At 49.3% G+C, this 19,636-nt stretch overlaps 2 protein-coding genes across 4 annotated transcripts in view; one reads left to right on the top strand and one right to left on the bottom strand.

Annotated features, from left to right (window-relative positions):
- The window catches only part of BRD3 (bromodomain containing 3), a 29,636-nt gene extending 23,203 nt beyond the window's left edge, over positions 1–6,433 (bottom strand). Inside the window, exons 1-2 of one of the 3 annotated variants that reach the window (XM_057409176.1) lie at positions 6,331–6,433; positions 5,356–5,495 (exon numbers count right to left, since the gene is read on the bottom strand). The gene's annotated coding sequence lies outside the window, so the exon portion shown is untranslated. Of the gene's footprint in view, positions 1–340; positions 504–5,355; positions 5,496–6,330 lie in introns of those variants that run through there. The other 2 variants (XM_057409177.1, XM_057409175.1) reach the window with 2 other exon arrangements.
- A 681-nt stretch (positions 6,434–7,114) lies between these two features.
- WDR5 (WD repeat domain 5) lies at positions 7,115–19,247 on the top strand. Its single transcript, XM_057409178.1, has 14 exons — positions 7,115–7,271; positions 8,895–9,081; positions 9,892–10,000; positions 11,178–11,251; positions 12,156–12,245; positions 12,898–12,987; positions 14,136–14,219; positions 14,792–14,847; positions 14,988–15,034; positions 15,802–15,877; positions 16,299–16,332; positions 16,692–16,766; positions 17,200–17,287; positions 18,187–19,247. Exons 2-14 carry the CDS (start codon positions 9,001–9,003, stop codon positions 18,285–18,287), a joined length of 1,005 nt encoding a protein of 334 aa, XP_057265161.1. The 5' UTR covers positions 7,115–7,271; positions 8,895–9,000; the 3' UTR covers positions 18,288–19,247.
- The last annotated feature ends 389 nt before the right edge of the window (positions 19,248–19,636 follow it).

Below are 19,636 nucleotides of genomic sequence, written 5' to 3'. Positions count from 1 at the left end.
GGCAGAAGAAGAAGAAGAAAAGGGTGGGCAGGAGCGGCGGGGCCGGGAGGAAATCAATGGCCAGGCTGCAGCCAGCCCCGCCGCGCTTTGTTGCATTGTCGCGGCGCACAAAGGCTGCGGGGCGGCGGGGAGCGGCGCGGGGCTCCCGCAACAGGAACGAGCAGAAGAAGAGAGAAGGGGGGGAGGGAGAAATTAAAGAAAATCAGCATTGGCCTTTCCCAAGTGGGTTTTGCTTTCGTCCCGCTGCTTCCCCGGCCCCCTCCCTCCAGAAACCATGGCCCAGTGCTAGCGGCGCACACCCAAGCATCTAACAAATAAAGGGAAAGATTAAATAGATTACTTTGCCCCGGCAGCTCCAGCAACGTTTGCCTTATAGTCCCTCCAGTTGCTCTTCTTTTTATCCTCGCCAGGCAGTATAATAGATGCGCTACAGCGCCCCAGAGCCCATGCGCCGGCCGCAAGGCCGTGTGGGCGCGGTAGTCCCGGCCCGGCCGGGGCAGCGGCGCCCGCGGGCCCCGGCACTACAACCCCCAGCAGCCGCAGGGCCCCGCTCCCCCCGCGCCGCCGGCGGGGACACAACCGGGAGGGGGGATGCCCCGGGCAGAGGGGGAGCCGCCGGGCCCGGGGGACCGCGCCGTGAGACCCCGCGCACGGCACCGGGGAGCCCCGGCTCCCCCCCCGGCTCGGGGCACGACGAGAGCCCGTCAAAGCGCAGCCGGGAACGTGCGGGACCCCGAGCCCCGGCGGGGTGCGGGGCACCGAGGGGCAGAGCGCAGCCCGCTCTGCTCGCTTCTATCGTGAAGTTCAGTCCCGGTTTGCGCCGGGCGGTGCGCGCTCACGGTTATTACACAACAACTACTACGAGCCGCAATAAAAACAGAGCGTCACCAGTGCGAGTAGTAAGTGCAAAAATAAAGTCCATGAAGAGCCGGGTGTAGCCTGCTCTGGTCAGTGCGCTTCACAATCCTGTCAACGGCTTACAACAACAATTGATCCTATGTATACAATAACAGACCAGGAATTGTACACACACGGAAGCATCAACAAACACGAGCACTCCCACAGCACTTCAGGCACACTCCAACCCAGCCGGTGTCCTGCAGCGAATCCACAATGCAAACAGAAGTTTATAAAGCAGCTCAAAGCTGATGCAATCCAAAACACAGTTTAATTACTGCAGCACGAGAAGGTAGAAACAAAAATTAGAAACATAAATGAGTCCAGGGGAAGCTTTTGGGTACCAACGTCAAGTAAGGAGCAGTTTTGGGATGTGGCTGTGGACACAGAAGCTGCAGAGGCTGCCACACTGTGATGCCAGTAGGTCAGTTCAGTGTAGCCATAAGGTGAAGGCAGTTTTATTGGAAGATCTTATTTCCAGCTGTTTAAAACGTGACCAACAGGACTGAAGTTCTCAGGAGGTGTGATACAGACACCAGGATCTGCATAGGCAGGACATGCTCAGGAAGACCTCACTGCACCAGGTGTTCGGCTGCCTCAGGATGAAGCCGAGGTTGTGCACATACCAGAAACAAACCCAAGAAAAGTGATTTTTTAACATGAACTTCAAGGCACGTTGAAATCCAGGAACCTGCTCACGCTGGGATATCCTTTGTCAGACAGCACTGAAGGTGGGTGCATCACACCCCCAGTCAGTGCGTGACCTGGGCTCCTCCTCAAACTGACCTTTTTGACTTGACCATCCAACAGTCCCACTGCAAATCCAAACACAACCTGGCAATGGCAAGTGCATCAAAACTGCAACCCAAAAGCAGTCTCCAACTACACCTCACACTTCCTTATCTCACCTGGGTGAATGTAAGATAGTTTCAACCCAAACTGTAACGTTCATGATACATTATGCTGAGCAGGCAAAACAATTCACATGGGAAACTGCACCCAGAGATTTTACCACTATCAACTTTCAACTTGGAGCACACCAGTAACACACCTACCTGCAGGTCTGCAAGCCTACACCTGAAGAACCCAGCTGCATCCTCCCAGGGAATAGGAAAGCAAAAATCTTCTAAGGATCCTCAAAGCCTTCTTTATGCAAGGCAGTGAGTTTGGATAGTGGTTCAGCCCAACAGGCACAGCCTGGCTCAGTTTGAGTAAGCTCCGGAGGAGGTACAGTGAAGTCAAACTAGAAAGATTCAAGCTTAATTTAAAGCACTCAGGCTGAGGAACAGATAGGTGCAATCTTTAAACTAGAAATTCTTTTGTCATGGTAGTTTTACACACAAGATACAACAGTTTACCTGCTCTGGAAATACATCAATGCCAGCTTTTCCAGAAAGCACAAGACCACAGCAACAGCTTTTTACCTCTTCCTCCTCCCCAAGCTCAGAGGAGCATCCTCCATTCACCCAAAGCTCTTTGATTAGCCTCTGTGGCCTCTTATGTTGCACCTCCAGTTACCCAATTAGTACCTTGTTAACTAACACCTGAGTGTGTTTATTCCCTGCCAATGCACTAGTTTTAACCCTTCATGCACGCTGGTACATACATCCTCCTAGGAAGCTTTGTCCATAGGCTTTGACAAGAAAATGCCTTATCTGTGCCACACCAGAGTGGTTTTTAGGGCTGTTAAACACTGACACGTTTTGCTTCTCTTCTCTTGGTGTCAGGGTGGGACCTGAGTCTTTTGAAAATGAGGGTTATGGGAACAGAAGAGGGAGATACCTGTGTCTCTGGGGCCAGTGAGTTTTGTGAGAACTGGGCACACTCAGTGTCTCACATGACTGCACCCAACAGTGTTTAACACACAACAGCAGGGGACTGTTGGGAACTGACCTGGAGCCTGCTGTTTCTGAGCTGTGTTAGAGGTTCTAACTGTAAGCTTCTGATTCTCTACCTCACCTTTCAGTGTCTGTTTCACCATCCAAACCACAGCTCCCTGCTGGAAGGGAGCTCTTTGTGAGGATTTGGACTTGGGGATTACAAGTGGAGCAGGCTGCTGAAGGGGGATGAATGCCAGGTCAGCAGTGCACCCTGTCCTCCACGGGGCACACAGCAGACACCTCGTACATCTCTATGCATGCAGAGGGCTGATGTGAGCCCCACACACCTTCAGGCAGGTGAATTTGGCCATTCTGACTGTTTGCGTGGGCTCCAAGAGACCTCACATATGAGCAGACTCACAGAAGAGCCTGTAACAGAATGAATGTCATTGCACATTACAAGAAGAGAATTTATTCAGTAACAGCCATGTTTGGGATAAAGAAATAATAGTGCCCAAATAGAAGACTACTTAAGAGCGTGTAGTCAGTGTCTGGGATTATACAACTCCGATCATCCAGTGGCAGACAGAAGGGAGTTGAACACAAGCAGATAAATGCTCTTATTGCAACAGAGAGTCATCTTTACCAATAATTTTCTTCACTGTGGTGGCAGGATTTCCTCAATTGAGTCAGTGTTATTCAGTGAGTTAAGGATGACAGGCCCAGGGCAGGGGTTTGAAACAATAATTGCCGTTTGTTCTTCTGTAGTACCTTTCATCTGTGGAATTCACAACAATGCAGTAATCCTCCAACAGCTTCTGTGGGTAAGGAAATATTATGATTCCTGTTTTTCAGCTGAGGAAGCCGAGAGGGAATACGATGATGCAGAGAACCACAGGCAGAGCCAGAACTGGGACCTGGCTCCTCTGACTCGTACTCTGTAGGTTGGAGAGCCTGGACACAACAGCTGGTGAGGCCACTCCTCTGTCAGTGACTCTGTCAGTGCCTGCAGGACCTTTGTCTCTTCAGTGTTCACTCTTCATCTGGAAAGCGGTTAGCAGTGCCCCCAAACAGGGAATCCAGGAGCCAGGATGTCTACAAGCCCCCAGAGGTACAGCACTATGGTAATTGATGGGAAGGCAGGAAAGAATCAAGCTATCCAAGACCTGAAGGATCTCATAAGAGTTTATCTGCAAATATACAAGTGCCTTTTATGGGGATGTAGCAAGAAGCATTACTTGGAGGAGCTGGAGGCTGGTATACAGCGGACTAAGATTTATATGTACGGGAAGAAGCGGAGCAAAGGACTAAGCTATTGTGAGAGAGAAGGACAAGATGACAGAATTTGAACAGTGAAGAGAAACTGCCCAGCTAATATGGCCACATATCTTTGGCCACAGTAAATACGTTTCTTTGGACATCAGCTGCATCTAAATGGTTTTGTTACACAGTGAGTATCATGTAGAGACCCAGCACCTGCTGTTAACAGTGGTTTGCACAGGTAAGCAACCTTGTGACTAGTGTGTGCTACTGAGCTGGCAGTTTAAACTAACAGAACACACTAGATTTCAGCTGGGTACAGCCCTAATGGATTCCTGTGTGTTTTCTTACTTTTCCTCCTGCCCTCTTACAAAGACTGCAGAGAATGCCAAAGAGATGCTGGGACCAAATAGTAACACTTTCAAACACTGTGATGTCTAAATTACAAGGAGTAATAAATATATTCAGATTTCACTCAAGCTATCTCAGGAGTATGAGCTAATCATGTTGATCTGGCTGCTCACTGGAGTTGCAACCATTTGCACCAGCCAAGAATGAAGCTCCCGACCCACAGAAGTGCTGAGAACCTGCTGCTCCAGCTGAAGTGGCAGGGAGAGGCTGTCATCACGTCTGGCAGTCAGGCTGTGTGTGATTCAGGCTGGGGCTCTCGAATCTGCAGTCTTTATATGCTTACTGGCTGTAAATTCCATTGGGAGGGAATCTGCTTTGGACAGCACGTAGCTGGACTTTAGTCCTGTGTCAAGTCCTACCTTCTCTTCAAAACCATGGACTGTTTCTTAGCAGGTCTTTACTAACATGGAGCTCGATACATGCAGTGTTCAATGATCTTGCTTTGAACGAAGCTCTTCAGCCTCCAGAGGCCGCTTGTGCCCAGGCTGCGTTTTGTACACATCCCTCCCAGGGCAGAATGAATCAAATCCTACCTGCGCTCCACTGGGGTAGGATTTCCTAGTTTTAAATGAACAAATGTTGGCAGTGATGCAAGCAAGGTTCCTGCTGTACTGGGGGAGGTAGAAATATCAGCCTGGAAAAGGTTTAGTGTTTGTTTTTAAATCCCAGAAGAAATGTATGTGATGTATCGGGGATTTAGAACAAATCAGAGCAGTGTATTAGCAACCACACAGAAAGAACTCCATGTCAGAGAGTAGCTGCTCTTTAAAAGCCTAAAAGATGCAGCTGGTCTCTCATGTGTTCTTCCTCCCTCTGTTCCTTGAGCAGTGTGTAACACACGGTGAGTCTGTTCCCCCTTCCCTGGCTGCTGAGAGGCCCAAGCACAAAAACGTCCTGAGCCTGCCAATTGTGCCGGAACGTAAACGTGGGTTTACAGAGCTTGTAAGCTTAGTACCTTATTACTCACCACTGCAAATGTAAGCACCAGCTTGTCTGCAGCAGTCAGGTCTAGAGAGCGGGTCCAGCATGTGCTGAAGTTAGTGGGAGCTTTTCCACAAACATGGATGTCCTCTGGATCCTATCCACAGGGCTGGGTCCTGGTGGAACCTGTGACAAAATCATACATTAGTCACAGCAGGACCCTTGGCCTCAGCTCTGTTCCTGACACCCTGAAAGCCACCCAAAGGGACCCCAGCAGCACTGAGAGCACTCATTCCATGTCATCTGAGCCACTCACAGCCTTTTCTTTCCCTTTCATCATTATGGGAAGCTGCTTTCCTCAAACCCCCTCAGACAGGTGTCGTTCACAGTGTATTTTGGCAGGTCACCAGTTCAGGCTATTTTGAACCAAACGGAATGAAAGATTTTGTGAGAGAGAAGCCTGCCAAGCCCCATGCTTTTCCAGGGAAGGAATCTGGACAGACACCACATCCTGCTGATCCCAGCTGTGGCAGCAGCGCTGGGGGAGCAAGAAAGACCCTCACAGATGACTCATAACCAACAAGTTAAATGTCATGCTGTCAGAACCCCAGTCTAGTGTGTGCCTGAGCACTGCACCAAGTGCAGTGTACCACACTTTCAGCTTGCTACAAAAATTAAAATGCAGGAACTCAGAGCTAAGGGGTTGTTCAGGATTTAAGAGTGAAAACTGAGCCAAAACCAAGCAGAGCGATCAGCAGCAGGAACTGGGTTTCTTTCCTAATGCTACCCAGTGCAGCTTTTGTCCCCATGTTTCAGCTCCCTGGGTTCAGACCGCAGGGTTAACCCTCCCCACCTGCACTGCACATTTCAGGCTGCGGAAGGGTTTCACTGTACCACGGGGGGGGTTCTTCCTTTTTCCCTCTCTTAACTGCCACTGGAGCCCCAAGATCCTCCTGTGCCAAAGGGCCAGTACATGACACGTGTCTCCTTTTCCTCCCTCCCTCCTGCAAGCAGACTGCACCGTGTCCTGTGTGGCGCTGGGCTGCTGTTCGGAAAACAGCAATGCTCTCCAGCACAGGGCTCCAACACATCCTTACCATTAACGCCTGCTTGGCCTTACTGAATCAAACACTTCTCTGAGTCAGGGCCCGTGTACACCAGTGCAGTGCCTTACATACACGCTCACCCAGGCAAATACGGTGCTAATGGCTCACACATCAGCCTCGTGCAGTACTTGTGTTGCTGCTTTAGGCTTGGGCTTGCCACAACGGTTTGTACCGGTGGTTCTGGGGCACCCTCCCACCGGGGCTGGCCTGTGCCTGACACCCGGCCCTGCTGCGGCCAGGCCCGGCGGAATGTGAAGCACAGCAGCGCTGTGCCCACCTGGCACGGTGTACAGAGAGAGACCGTGTACCTGACACACCGAGGGCCCTGTACCGGGCTGCCGCGCTCCGCGGTACCGGCTCTGCCCCGCGGGCTGGATGAGGCCCGCCCCTCACCGCAGCCCGCCCGGGCGCTGGCTGCCGCCGCCTCCACGCCCGCTCCCCACAGCAACACCCGGAGCCGGCGGGTGGCGGGGAGAGAGCGGGGGGAGCAGAAGCACGGCCCCGAGCCCGGAGGCGCCCCCGCCGCCGCTCAGCCCCGCCAGTGGAGGGAGAAGGAAGGGAAGGGCAGGGCGGGGCGGGGCGGGGCGGGGCGGGGCGGGGCCGGGGCTCGCGTCCCTTACACTCCTCCCACGCGCGCGAGCGCTGCTTTTTGTCCCTCGGGCCGCGCCGTAGCTCTCCCGGGAGAGCGGCATTGTGCAGCCTGCGGCCCGCACGGCGCAGGCGCCGTTCCGCATTCCCCCGCCCGCCGGCCCCGGAGCTGCTGCCGCGCCCCCTTCCCCTCCCGCGGCCGCGCTCCTCCTCGCCGCGGAGGAGGCGCCGGCCCCGCCACCCCCCCTCGCTCAGTGCCCGCTCTCCGGTAAGGCCTGGCCCGCGCCCGCTCCCCGCGCGGCGCCGCCTCCCTCGGGCAGCGCGCGGAACCCGCTCCTCGCGGCGGGGCGCGCGCCCACCCCGGCCCTGCCTCGCGCCGCCGCGCTCCCGCCTTTCCCGGCTCCCGGCGCGCGCGTGCGGGCTGCGGCGGAGGGGGGGGACGGGAGCGGACCCCGAAGTTCGGGCAGGGACCTCCCAGCCTCCCGGCTCGGCCCCGCGCGGCCGTGGGGGTGCCGGGAGCCCCGCGCTCGGGGGTGTGCGGGGGCAGCGCCGGGGCCTCGCTGCGTCCGGTAACTCGGGCTCCCGGTTCGCGCTGCGGGGGGGCAGCGCTCTGTGGTCCCCGTCACTGCTGGAGCCAGGCCAGAGCAGGCCACGGAGATGCTGCGAGGGCTGGAGCAGCTCTGCTCTGGAGCCAGGCTGAGAGCTGGGCTGGGGCAGCCTGGAGAAGAGAAGGCTCCTGAAGGGGAGACCTGAGAGCAGCTCCAGTGTCTAAAGCGGCTGCAGGAAACCTGGAGAGGGGCTTTGGATAAGGGCCTGCAGGGACAGGCCAAGGGGAATGGCTTTAACCTGCCCGAGGGGAGACTGAGATGAGCTCTGAGGCAGAAGCTCTTCCCTGGGAGGGTGCTGAGGCGCTGGCACAGGGTGCCCAGAGAAGCTGTGGCTGCCCCATCCCTGGCAGTGTTCAAGGCCAGGTTGGACACAGGGGCTTGGAGCAAGCTGCTCCAGTGGAAGGGGTCCCTGCCCATGCAGGGGTTGGAACTGGGTGAGCTTTAAGGTCCCTTCCAGCCCAACCCAGCCTGGGATTCCCTTCCAGGAGGGAGATGCTCACAATGCCAAATATGTGCTGAAGCGGCAAGTGCTGCTGCTCCAAAACCTGCTGTCACCAGCACAAAGAAGGGCACCAGTGGTAGGGTATCATGAGCACGCTTTGAAGACAAATCCTGGCAGCGTGAGCTGGAGGCTCTCCTGTTTCTGAGCTGCAGTGGAGGTTTCTTCCCTCTGCAGCACCAGCCCCCATTGCTGAACACGGGCATAGCACCGTGAGGGTTTGTTGCACATCGTGGATCTGGTGGGGTGAGCACGAGGCTGCTTCAGTGTGAGAAGTCTTGGGTGGAGAAGGGCAGGGTTTGATAGCCAAGCTGTGGCTTGATATCCTGACCATTTAAGAGGGAAATATGAGACTGAAATACATGCATTCCGAGGTGAAAGGAAGCTCCTAGAGGCCTAAGCTTTGGGAATGCCACTGCAGGTTTTGTATTTATGTCAATCTTGTATTCTGAACCTTAACAAACGTGAAAAAAAGGCCTTGGGCTGTTCCTTCCATCTTTTGCACAAGCCTTTGTATTTACTGTCTGCTAAATGCTTGTTAGAAGTGTTTTGGGGAACATGCTGTGAAAACTCTGCCACACCTAACAGCTTTGCAATAAAAGGCTGTGGTTTGAGCTTGGGTCTTGCACATTTGGTAGGTCTGAAGGCCTGCCATCCTGCTGTGTTCCTAACGGGATCTAGATTATGTTTTTTCATCCTGGTTTCCTGCAGTTAGGTACTCTCATTTTTCTGGCTGCTGAGAATCTCTTTGACAGCTAATGAGAATATTCTGTTTTTCTTCCAGGTTTGTATTTCAGAGCTGTTCTGTCTGTGGCAAGAGCTGCCTTTTGAAGCAGCACATTCATTCTCCTCTTCAAGCACCACAAGTCTCATTTGCCAGCTTCAGAACCATGGCAACAGAAGAAAAGAAGCCAGATGCAGAATCCACCAAAACACAATCTACTCCTTCCTCCTCAACCAATCAGAGCAAGGTGTGTGCAGGGCTCCAGCAGTATCTGTGTAAATACACATGGCAGCACCTGCATATTCAGCAGCCGAACCAGCATCGGTCAAGTTCTCCTGTAGATGAAGATCTCTGCCAGGCTCTGCTGTTGTCTGAGCTGGAAACGTGCTGAGGGTCTCATGGGAAGGGCGATGGAGCGCAGCCTGTTCCGCAGGGCTGGGCGGGGATTGCAAACAAAGTCCTCCTGGTCACTTGGAGCCTTAAAAAGAGAGGTTGATTGTATCCTGGGAATGCCTGGAGGTGACTGGAGAATCAGGGAATCTGTGAGCGTAGCTGCAAAGTGGGGAATTAAGCAGATTCTTTGAAGCCTGCAGATGCTCAAAGGAGATGTTGTGAAGCCTTTGCAAAGGGTGAAAAGGGAAAAAAAAGAGGATTTTAGGAGTCTGAAGGAATTGGCCTGTGATTTAATTCATGGTAAGGATGAAAACTGCAAACACTTAAAAGCAGTCCACAGATCAATAGCAAGAGGAGTATTTTGATCTACCGAGCGCTTTTTGGCTGGGCTGTTGGATTATTCTCCCCTGTTTGTTACTGGCTTGGTTGAAATTCCTATCAAGGGTGAGTTGTGCATGCAACAGGGAGGCACTGCTGGCCCAGACAGCAAGGGTATTTGTTCTGGTGTTATTTGAATTTGGAGGCAGGGGGGAGACATGATACAGTTGTAAATGCTGGCATCTGTACTGGAGTGGACATCCATGCAGTCTGTCACTGCGTGCTGACCCAGTGGGATGCTAGATCTGGAATTTATTCAACTTGCTCATATATATTTTTCTTACAGCCTGCACCAGTAAAACCAAACTATGCTCTGAAGTTCACATTAGCAGGACACACCAAGGCAGTCTCATCAGTAAAGTTTAGCCCTAATGGAGAGTGGCTCGCCAGCTCCTGTAAGTACTGCTTCCTTCTTGTCTCATCTAAAACATGCCAGCATGGGCTTTGGAGAGCTGCCTGTCTGCAGTGTTACCTCCATCAGGTGGAGGAGGGATGCAGTGTCATGGTTTTTCTTCAAAGGAGCAATATCAAAGCTGTCAGTCTCTTTAAGCTTTTTATGTTCTGTGGCTTTGAACACTGGACCTTCTGTGTGTTGCAAATTGGAGGGCCTGACCCACTCAGCTTTTCAGCTACACAGTGTGGTACAGAGGCTGGCCACGTGCCTCTGTCCTGGCTGCCTGCACTGGTCAGTAAGTCACAACCTTTGATTAACCCTGTGAAACATGCAGGATATTATAAATAGTGTTTCAGTTCTTGTTCTCTTCAGTGGTGGATCAAGTCCTCTTCCTATCAGCTTCGGTGTTTCCTAAAGGGTTTTTTGTGGTCAACATTGCTTGACAGCTTTCCTTTGAAAACCTGTTTGTGTGACCCTCTGATCCAGAGAGGATCCGTGTGTAAGGGCAGTTGAAAATAACATTGCTGAATGTGTTGGTGAGGACCACTTGAGCATCTGCTGGGACCACTTGAGCATCTGCTGGGACCACTTGAGCATCTGCTGGGACCACTCAAGCATCTGCTGGCCATGGGAATGACTTGGGTCTTTGGCTTCACTGCAAATGGCCTTAATAAGTCCAGTTACCATGTAGAAATCACTTTAATGTTCAAGTGCCTCCATGACCGCCCCCCTTCTCAGATTTTCCAGTCTCTACCTCTGGCAAATATCAACCTTTTTCTCTGGTGTGTTTTGCAAGTTAACATTTGGGGTTTTGCAGGCATTAACTCAGCCCAGCTTGTGGGGTAATGTTTGTTTGGTTTGGGCAGAAGTGTTTCAGGATTCCTATGGCCCGGCACTGCTGTTACCACTGGCAGTCTAAAACAAGAGTAGAAACCCAAACTGTCATCAGAGGAACTGAAGCTGCTGGAGACTGTGCATTCCAGGCAGTTTATGTAATCTCAGCTGCTGCAGCGTGGTGTGTATGGAGCTGTTCTTTGCAAGCTGCCTATCACCCTCTACACTTAGGCCTGCTGGGGAGGGAGGACTGCCCAGTGCTTGCAGATGTGTAGTTAAGATGTCCCTTCCCAGTTGGAAGGGCCACCATAGGAATATCTCTTATCTGATGTGTTCTTTTCCAGCTGCTGACAAACTCATTAAAATCTGGGGAGCGTATGATGGCAAGTTTGAAAAGACAATATCTGGCCATAAACTGGTGAGTACGAGGAGGTTACTGGGCGCTTGAATATGAATTTACTTTTCCTCACCCGGAAGTTTCCATTCTGGCTTGACACACTTGACAGGTGTGGAAGGCTTATTCTTTGGTCTTGTTTTGTGCTGCTTTGTTTATGCAGGCCTGTGCAGCAGCCTGGAATTGCTGAAGTAAGCCAGGGCAGGCTGGAAGTGTGGGTGAAGTGCAGGCTGCTGATGGGGTCCCTGCCTGCACGCTCCCTTGCTGGTCTTGTGTCCCTGCCTTTTGAGGACACCAGCCTCGGGCATGGGGCAGTACATGCTTGGGTGAAACCCCTGTGGACTGTAACAGTGTGTCCTGTTCCATCTTCCCTTTGTGTATGGAGAGAATGGTTTGCCTTTTAAGGAGATTGAATTTTTCTTGTGGGTTTGCCTACGTAAACACAACACTTACTCATTCTGCAAAGTTCTGAAGAAACACAACTCCCAGCCCCATAGCTTTGTTTTCTGAAGCTTCTTACATGCTGAAGCTTCGTAAGCAAAAACGAAGATTCGCTTCAAGGAAAACCAGTGTAATTTGTTCTCCAACGTTTAGGGACTCAGATGATAAAGAGCAAGCGGTCTGGCATGAAGAGAAGCCGCTTCTTCAGTTTAGTTAGATAACAAACTGTTATGAGTGCCAGGAAAGGGCTTTGTTGGCCATAGAAAAGCTGTGTGAACAAGCCATTGGTATTTTTGGAGTATATGGCTCATCTTAAAATGAGCAAGTGTCCAGCAAGGAGCTCTTAACCTGGTCTGATCAATGAATTCTGAGCTCAGTGCTGCATTTTCTTTCAAGATTCAGCTGTGCAGAGCACATGCCGTCTCTGTGTTCCATTTTCCTGTGTCAGTGAACAAGCAGAGCTCAGAATTGTTTTTCTGTGTTTTAGGGTATCTCTGATGTTGCTTGGTCATCAGATTCCAACCTTCTTGTGTCTGCCTCTGATGATAAAACACTCAAAATATGGGATGTAAGCTCGGTAAGGACAAATTACTGCTTATCTTCCTTCTCCCCAGCACTGGCATCTTCATTCATGTTCTGGGAGACAGCCTTGATGTGTTACAATGAGAGAAGGTTTAGTGTTAAGCACTACCTCCTGTTTGGGTAACACTTAATCTTTCCAGCTTGTAACGAGCTGCTGGTTGACTGGGCTGTGAGGAAGAGTGAGATATGCTGTTGCTTTTGGAAAAGAGGGGCTGCTTATGGGTATCAGGAAGAATCCGGTCACCTTCTGAGAGCGCTTAAGCCTCATGGTCACAATGCAGCTGCAGGCTTTGTTTCTGAAAGCAGCATCTCAGCTGAAACCTCTGTAATTTCTTATCATAGCCTCACTTGGTTTTGCTTCTTTCCCCCTTCCTTATCTGCAATGACAATGACAAACTTGCATGTATTTTGACTAGGTGTGTTAACTGCTTGGTTCTCCTGAGTTGCCCAAAGGGTTTGCAACTTGGCTGCAGTCACTAAAAATAAGGGTGCTTTTTCTTTCCTGTTTTGCTGTAGCTGATCCTCTGCCCATCTAGGTCTTGGGTTAGAGCAGGTTTCTTTGTGTGCTGCACAATAATGTTAATGCAGCTTATCTGAATGCATTTTTGGCACTGAAAGATATTTAACTCTGCTAAATTTTATTTCAGGGTAAGTGCTTGAAGACGTTGAAAGGGCACAGTAACTATGTTTTCTGCTGCAATTTCAACCCTCAGTCAAACCTCATCGTATCTGGATCAGTAAGTGGTCCTTTTGTCCCTTTCTGCCAAGCAAGTGTTGCACTCCCCAGTTACCCCTCACTTGGGGGACACAGGTTTTTTTAGGGATCCATGGCAGAATGCCGATGGCACTAAATCAGAGGGTGTGATTAGTATAGCACAGAAAATTTCTGATGAGAATGGCACAGGGTTCTACAAGCGGGATCAATGCAGTTCATGCAGCTGGCATAATACAGAATTTATAGTGCAACTTAAAATTTCTAATCACCTGGATTCTGACTTAACCTGAATTATAACTTCAGTCACCTGGGCCCTCTGCAGATCGGGTCAGGTCTTAATAAATGGTTGGCTGCATTGATAAAACCGGATGATCTTAAGGTCCTTTCCAACCCTAACTATTCTGTGATAACAGTCACAATCTAGACATGAAAACAGTGCAAAAGAATGTGAGTCACTCAGTCCTTGGAGGCAGCAGGTGGTGGTGGGGGGTGTCCCTGTCTGCTGTAGGGTCATGGTCTCAGTGTCCAGAACAGTTGTAGGCCAGGGTCCCTGCTCGATTCTGCAGGCAGCACTCAGTGTGCTGTTGCAGCTCGTTCTGGGATGGGGTGATGGCCATCACCGTGCTGGCTGCATGCCTGGGACCTTCAGGGCTGGTGAGGAGGGGAATAATCTTGACACTGATAGGGATGGGACGAAGCAAGCCGTTTGGTTTGTCTGCTTGGTTCCAAGGACCTACGGGGCCTGATAACGAGGGAAAGGGGACAAACGTGACACTCAGTCTCAGAATGGCTGCTGGCCTTACAAAATGGTGTTAGTTATGGTTAGTTAGGGCTTGGACCTGGGGTACCAGTCACAAGCCTTTGCCATTTCCATTCTTTCTCCACAAACACAGCTTGTAGTCAGCTGAGCTCTGCAGTGCCACTGCTGTCTTTGCTTGGGGACATAGTCACGTCTTTAACCCATCCCCAACATCCAGGTTCCCTGTTCGGAGAGGGGGAGCTCAGGGAACTATGTGCCAGTCTGTTATTTTTCCCTGCTTGGTTCTGAGGCTTTCTGATGCAGCTCAGTGTAGCTGGAGGAGGGCACATGCATGTAGTCAAGCTATAACACCTCGCATGCCTCAAGTAGGTGTGTCATTAAACCACCTTGTGCATTTCTTCAATTTTCAGTTTGACGAAAGCGTGAGGATATGGGACGTGAAAACAGGGAAGTGCCTCAAGACGTTACCTGCTCATTCTGACCCAGTTTCAGCTGTAAGTATCTTCTGATAAATGAAGGCACTAACATGCTTATGTTCTTTAGCAGAGCCGGTGCTCAGTGAGAATGGAGTGAGCAGTGTTTTCTGTAAGACTGGTATGGATCTTGGTCCTGGGTGTTAATGTGGGGAGCAGGGAATAATGGTGTGCCAGTCATTCCTGAGCCTAGCTGGGGCATACATTTGTGATCACTTGAGGCTCAGAGAATGACCTGTACATCTGTTGCTTTTGTGTTGTTCACACCTAATCATGTCTGATCAGAGCATGTCTGTGTTCATGTGTTCTTAGCTTCTGAGGAAACATATTCCAGTCCCTAATGCTTGGATGAACAGCTGTAGTTAACATCCACCCCTCTTTGTAATTATGCCAGACAAACTGAGGGGAAGGAATCTGATTTGATCATATTGCCCATCTAAACTCAGGCCTGTGTCTGTATGTTGTGTTGACTTTCTCCCTCTGTCCACGTGAACTGCAGAGTCAGTAACGCAAGGCAACTTAAAGTGGAGCTTAAACATTTGACTTTTTATGTACATCGGTAAAGCTGGTTTTCCCCTTCTATAATATTACAGGTGCATTTTAATCGTGATGGATCCCTGATAGTGTCAAGTAGCTATGATGGGCTCTGGTAAGTGCTTAGTTCCTGCCTGTGGCACTGTTCAAACCTTTTGCATTTAAAACAGGACTCTTTTAAAAAGAGCTTGTATTTATAATGTTAAAATCAGAACAGAAACTTCAATAGTAATGGTTCTGCTGTGTTTTTAATAGTCGAATCTGGGATACAGCATCAGGCCAGTGCTTGAAAACACTGATTGGTGAGTAGGAGTATTTCTTGTTTGTGCTCTATTTTTGCTGTTGTGACATAAATATTCTGCATCATTGCTGTGAACAGTGGCTTCCTTAAGCTCTATTTAAATGTCTTCTTCCTGCTGTGGTAGTACACTGTTTTCTTCCAGTCTGTTGCAATAAGAGGAACTAGTCTCTTGCATGAATGGAAACTTGCTTGAGTTGGAGTGTTCTGTAGTATAGGTGAATAAATCATAGAATAGAATCATAGAAGTTTCCCAAAGCTTTCTACCATTCAGCTGTGCAGAGCTTGCCATGCAGCAGTTCCAGACTGCCGCACAAAGTTGTCTGCGCTGTTGGATGCAATGGAAACAGGTAGTCTGTGACTGTTGTGGGGTGCATGAAGGTGTCTTGTGAGTATGGCTGATGAAGGGAAACCACCGGTTGGGCATGTGTTCCCTAGTCCTTCGTGGTCTTGCAGAGCATTTTATAAATGAGTTAAATGGCACTGCAGATCAGTGGCATGTGTTCTAATACAATGATTTTTAAAGGTCTTGCTCTGGTACCTGCTAATGCAGGGAAGGAAAGTTCAGTTACAAAGGGATATTTAAAATGTGAGAAAAGTGCTTTTCTTAAATGAATCAAAACAATCACCTTTCCTACACCTCTTTTTCTTGAAATAGCAGGGGACAACAAAGCTGAAAGCTTGCTTCAGTGAGACAGTTAACACATTATTGTCAGAGGACAAGACAGTAGAGCTGTGCACTAGCTAATGTTGCTTTTGTTTTCACTGTAGATGATGATAACCCTCCAGTGTCTTTTGTGAAGTTCTCACCTAATGGCAAATACATATTAGCTGCAACCTTGGACAAGTAAGTACTTAAAAACCAAACAGAAAATCCCCACAGGCTTTGGGGTGTTTGAGTGGCAGGTAAACCTCTAGTTTGCTTCCCTTTAGCTATCGTAGTAATGGTATACAAGTCCATATATACTATCAAACTTGAACAGCCGGTGAAGTGTTGAGCTGTGCTAATGGCGCAGGCAGGACTTGGGTTGTCTTGGCACTATTTAGTGACTGCAACACCCATTCGTTCCTCCTTGTACCTCTCAGAACCTCAGCTTTTCCTTGCATTGATCATATGATTCTTTTGTACCATTGAGAGTCAGAAAATACAACCTGTAAAAGACTGCTCAACTCTGCTATGGAGGAACTGCTGCTGCTGGGAAATTTTCAGGTGGGAAGAAAATCTAAACCCCAAGAACTAAAATCTTTGGTTTTCTCTTGTTTTCCAGCACTCTTAAACTTTGGGACTACAGCAAAGGAAAGGTAAAACCAATCCTACCTCACTATATAGAATTCACTAAGCTTATAGGAGAATCTGGGTTTCATAAGTGCTTTTTGCTTAACTGAGACATTAAGTAACACTTCATTTCTGCATTTTTTTCGTGAACAATAAGTTGCTGCTGCTCTCTCTCTGTGGTAATGTGACAAACTTAGGGCTTCCACCCCCCCCCCTTCAGAACCATTCAGTGTTGTAGGGCAGAGGTGCCCCCTGCATCCTCTAGATAAGTCGGCAGGCTGGGAAGCACAAGCAGATGTGTTAGTCTTTTCTGCCAGAAGAGTTTGTCCTTGACTAGAAAACTACCTCCCAGCTGTGTTAATGTCTTGTGGCTCTTCGCTTCCAGTGCCTGAAGACCTACACAGGACACAAGAACGAGAAGTACTGCATATTTGCTAATTTCTCCGTCACTGGTGGAAAGGTCAGTGGTTATGGGAGAGGCTCTTTGCCAACGTGCAGTTCTTACTGCTTTTCTCTGGAGCTGAAACAGGAGTTTGGGAATGGAAACGTCCTTTGGTGGGTGCTGGTTCACAGGGGCTGTAGTGCAGCGGGGAAGAGGGTGTCCTAGCAGTGAGCCACTGGATGATAGGTTCGTACATTGAGGTGATGGGACAGGTTTACTCCTCACACTGAACCACCTTAGCACCTGTTGCTCTGGCATACACAGGGTAGAACAAAGCTTTCTGCTGCTTTTGAGCACTGAACAGAGGTGCTGAGAGGATGAACCACATGGAGCAGTCTTGTAGTGTTGGGAGTTCCTTTTCACATGGTGGCAGTGAAATGCTGACTGAATTTGAATGCAGATCAAGATGAGAAGAGAGATGAAAATGACTGTGTTTTCTCTACCTCTCTAGTGGATCGTGTCCGGCTCAGAAGACAACCTGGTTTATATCTGGAACCTTCAGACAAAAGAGATTGTACAGAAATTACAAGGACACACAGGTGTGGAAGAGGATTTTGGTTTTATTGATGGACTATCCCTCATGTCACTTGTAATGAGAGCTCGTCTTGAGCATTTTCTCTCTGATATTTAGCTTTTGACTGTCAAACCCAAAAATTCTTGGCTGGCTGAAGCTTAATTGGGCCCAAGGAGTTTGCTCCTTTTTATGAAGGGTTTTTTATGGGCATCACAAGTGTTTATTCTTTCACTGTGAGAACTTTGACACCAGCTTACAAAAGAGATTTCCTTGAGTTCAGAGCTGGTGGAGTATTTAAGTGACTTGTAATATTAGTGACTTTGATTTGCCTGTTAACGCCTTCCAAAGCTGCAGCTCTTGAAAGGATAAGGACTGATGTGCCCCTGCTGTTTGTAAATGGCTACATCTGCCTGTTCTTGGGGGCAGAGTTGAGCATGTTTTGAGGTGTTACCTGGTGGAAATTTCAGCCTGAAGGATCATTGATTTGGTCTCTGAGTGGGGCAGTGGCAGCAGGTTTTCATTCTTGGGCTGGGGCAGGGCTCTTCAGTGCTCCCTAAGCATTGGATGGGATGGTGGGAATATCTTCCATGGACAGGAAAAAACTGACCTGGGTTTTTGTTAGCTATCTGACATAACATGCCAAGAGTGCTGGCTGTGAAGTAAGTGAGAACCAGAATCCAGAGAGTTCTCACGCTGTGAAATCCGTCAAACACTTTCCAACTATGACTAGCAATTCTTCTGGCAAGTATTTCCTCTGACAGGAGCAGCAGTTGTCAGATATTTGCAAGTATTGCGTTTGTAATTGTGCTCTAAAGAACCAGGAACTCAGCAATGCTGTTTGCAGGTGTGGTTTCAGAAATGTCTGCTATGCACCAGCTCTCCCTGCTGCAGATAGTGATATCTGTGTCTCTTCTCCTTGTTTAGATGTTGTAATCTCAACAGCCTGTCACCCGACAGAAAACATCATTGCCTCGGCTGCGCTAGAAAATGACAAAACAATTAAACTGTGGAAGAGTGACTGTTAAATGCTGCGGGATCACTGAGACTGTCAGGAGAAATGCTTTTAAAGAAAGAATACTAAAAACCCACATGAGAATATTAAATGCAGTTTGGCAGGAAACCCGAAGAGTGTTTGATAAAGTGGTTTCTGTTAGTCTTGGCCCAAAGAACACGTCTTAGCTCTTTGCTAGAACCGGGCAACGCGGTGGAAAACACACACAAGATGTAGTTCTCCTTCCCCTGCCTGGTCCTTGGCAGCCCTGGATCACCCTGACATCGCCCTGTATTGGACACCCCAAAGATACTGTATGGCCGTGGTGGTGCCTCTGGGCGCTGCTGCTACGCGGGAGCGCTGCCATCGCCTCTCTCACAGTAAGTGAAGTCAAAGCCTAGAGATGTGTGGAGGGTTTTTTAATGTCTGATTTCTTATTTTCCTTTCCAGAATGTAGGTTCTAGTCTCTTGGGAAGTTTCTGTCCTGTTTTACATAGAAATACTGCATCTTTAAGGGTGCTTCATTTTCAACACTCAGCTCAGACTTTGTGACCAAATAAAACCATGCAGTTCCAGACCCCCCTCTTCCTGCCCCTGACTTGACTCCTGTGGTGAAATCTCCTCTTCCCTTCTGTATAGTTGCTTACCTCTTGTTACGTGTGTTTAATAGATGCTGTTCTAGAGCAGAGTTACAGTTCTGTTAACCATTAAAATGATTCCTGCTTGTAGTTGTTCTCAGCATATTTTAAGTTTCCTCTTCTGGTTCTAAAGCTCACAGAACACTGTAAAGTTACTTCAATGTAAAGAGTTAAAAAAAACCCAACCCAGACTTTTGTATCTTGAAAATCCATCGTATGAAGCTGTATTGATAATGGCATGACTCTGTATCTGTTTCAGCGTTGGTATTTCTTTCCCTTTTTGTCATACCCATGTGGTATTTACACATCCAGAAAAATGCCATATGCCATAATAAAAAGGTGGGATTTTCTGTGTATGCTTGTGGTAAGAGTGTGCTAATGTGATGTGCCTGTGACCAAAGAAGCCTCCCTTAGAAACACCTGTAAGGGGAAGAGCCTTCTGTAGCAGGTCCATTGAGTGAGGAAGGGAACAGGAAGAAAGGAGCAGCAGCATCGTGGTGCTTGATGTCTGCTGTGGAGGCAGAAAAGAGGAGCATAACTCAGGTCAGAATTTCTTGTAAGAAAGGAAGAGGGTTCAATAGGAGCTGTCCTTGGCAGGCGCAGCGTTGGTACGAATTCGCACAGAGGCTGTTGGCTATGGGGAAGTGAATCAGTCCTGCTGCCCTCACAGTGTGGGCAATGGGGGATGATCCAGGACCTGGCTGTGTTGGGCACAGCTTGTATCGCAGCCAGAGGGTTCTGCTGG

The sequence above is a fragment of the Pezoporus wallicus genome, unplaced genomic scaffold (genome assembly GCF_028554395.1).
Source record: "Pezoporus wallicus isolate ANWC-B61680 ecotype Strahan unplaced genomic scaffold, APGP_CSIRO_Pwel_v1 contig_8341, whole genome shotgun sequence".
Classification (NCBI taxonomy): domain Eukaryota; kingdom Metazoa; phylum Chordata; class Aves; order Psittaciformes; family Psittacidae; genus Pezoporus; species Pezoporus wallicus.
Note: the sequence above shows the minus strand (reverse complement) of the source record. Positions and strands in the feature narration are given on the sequence as shown.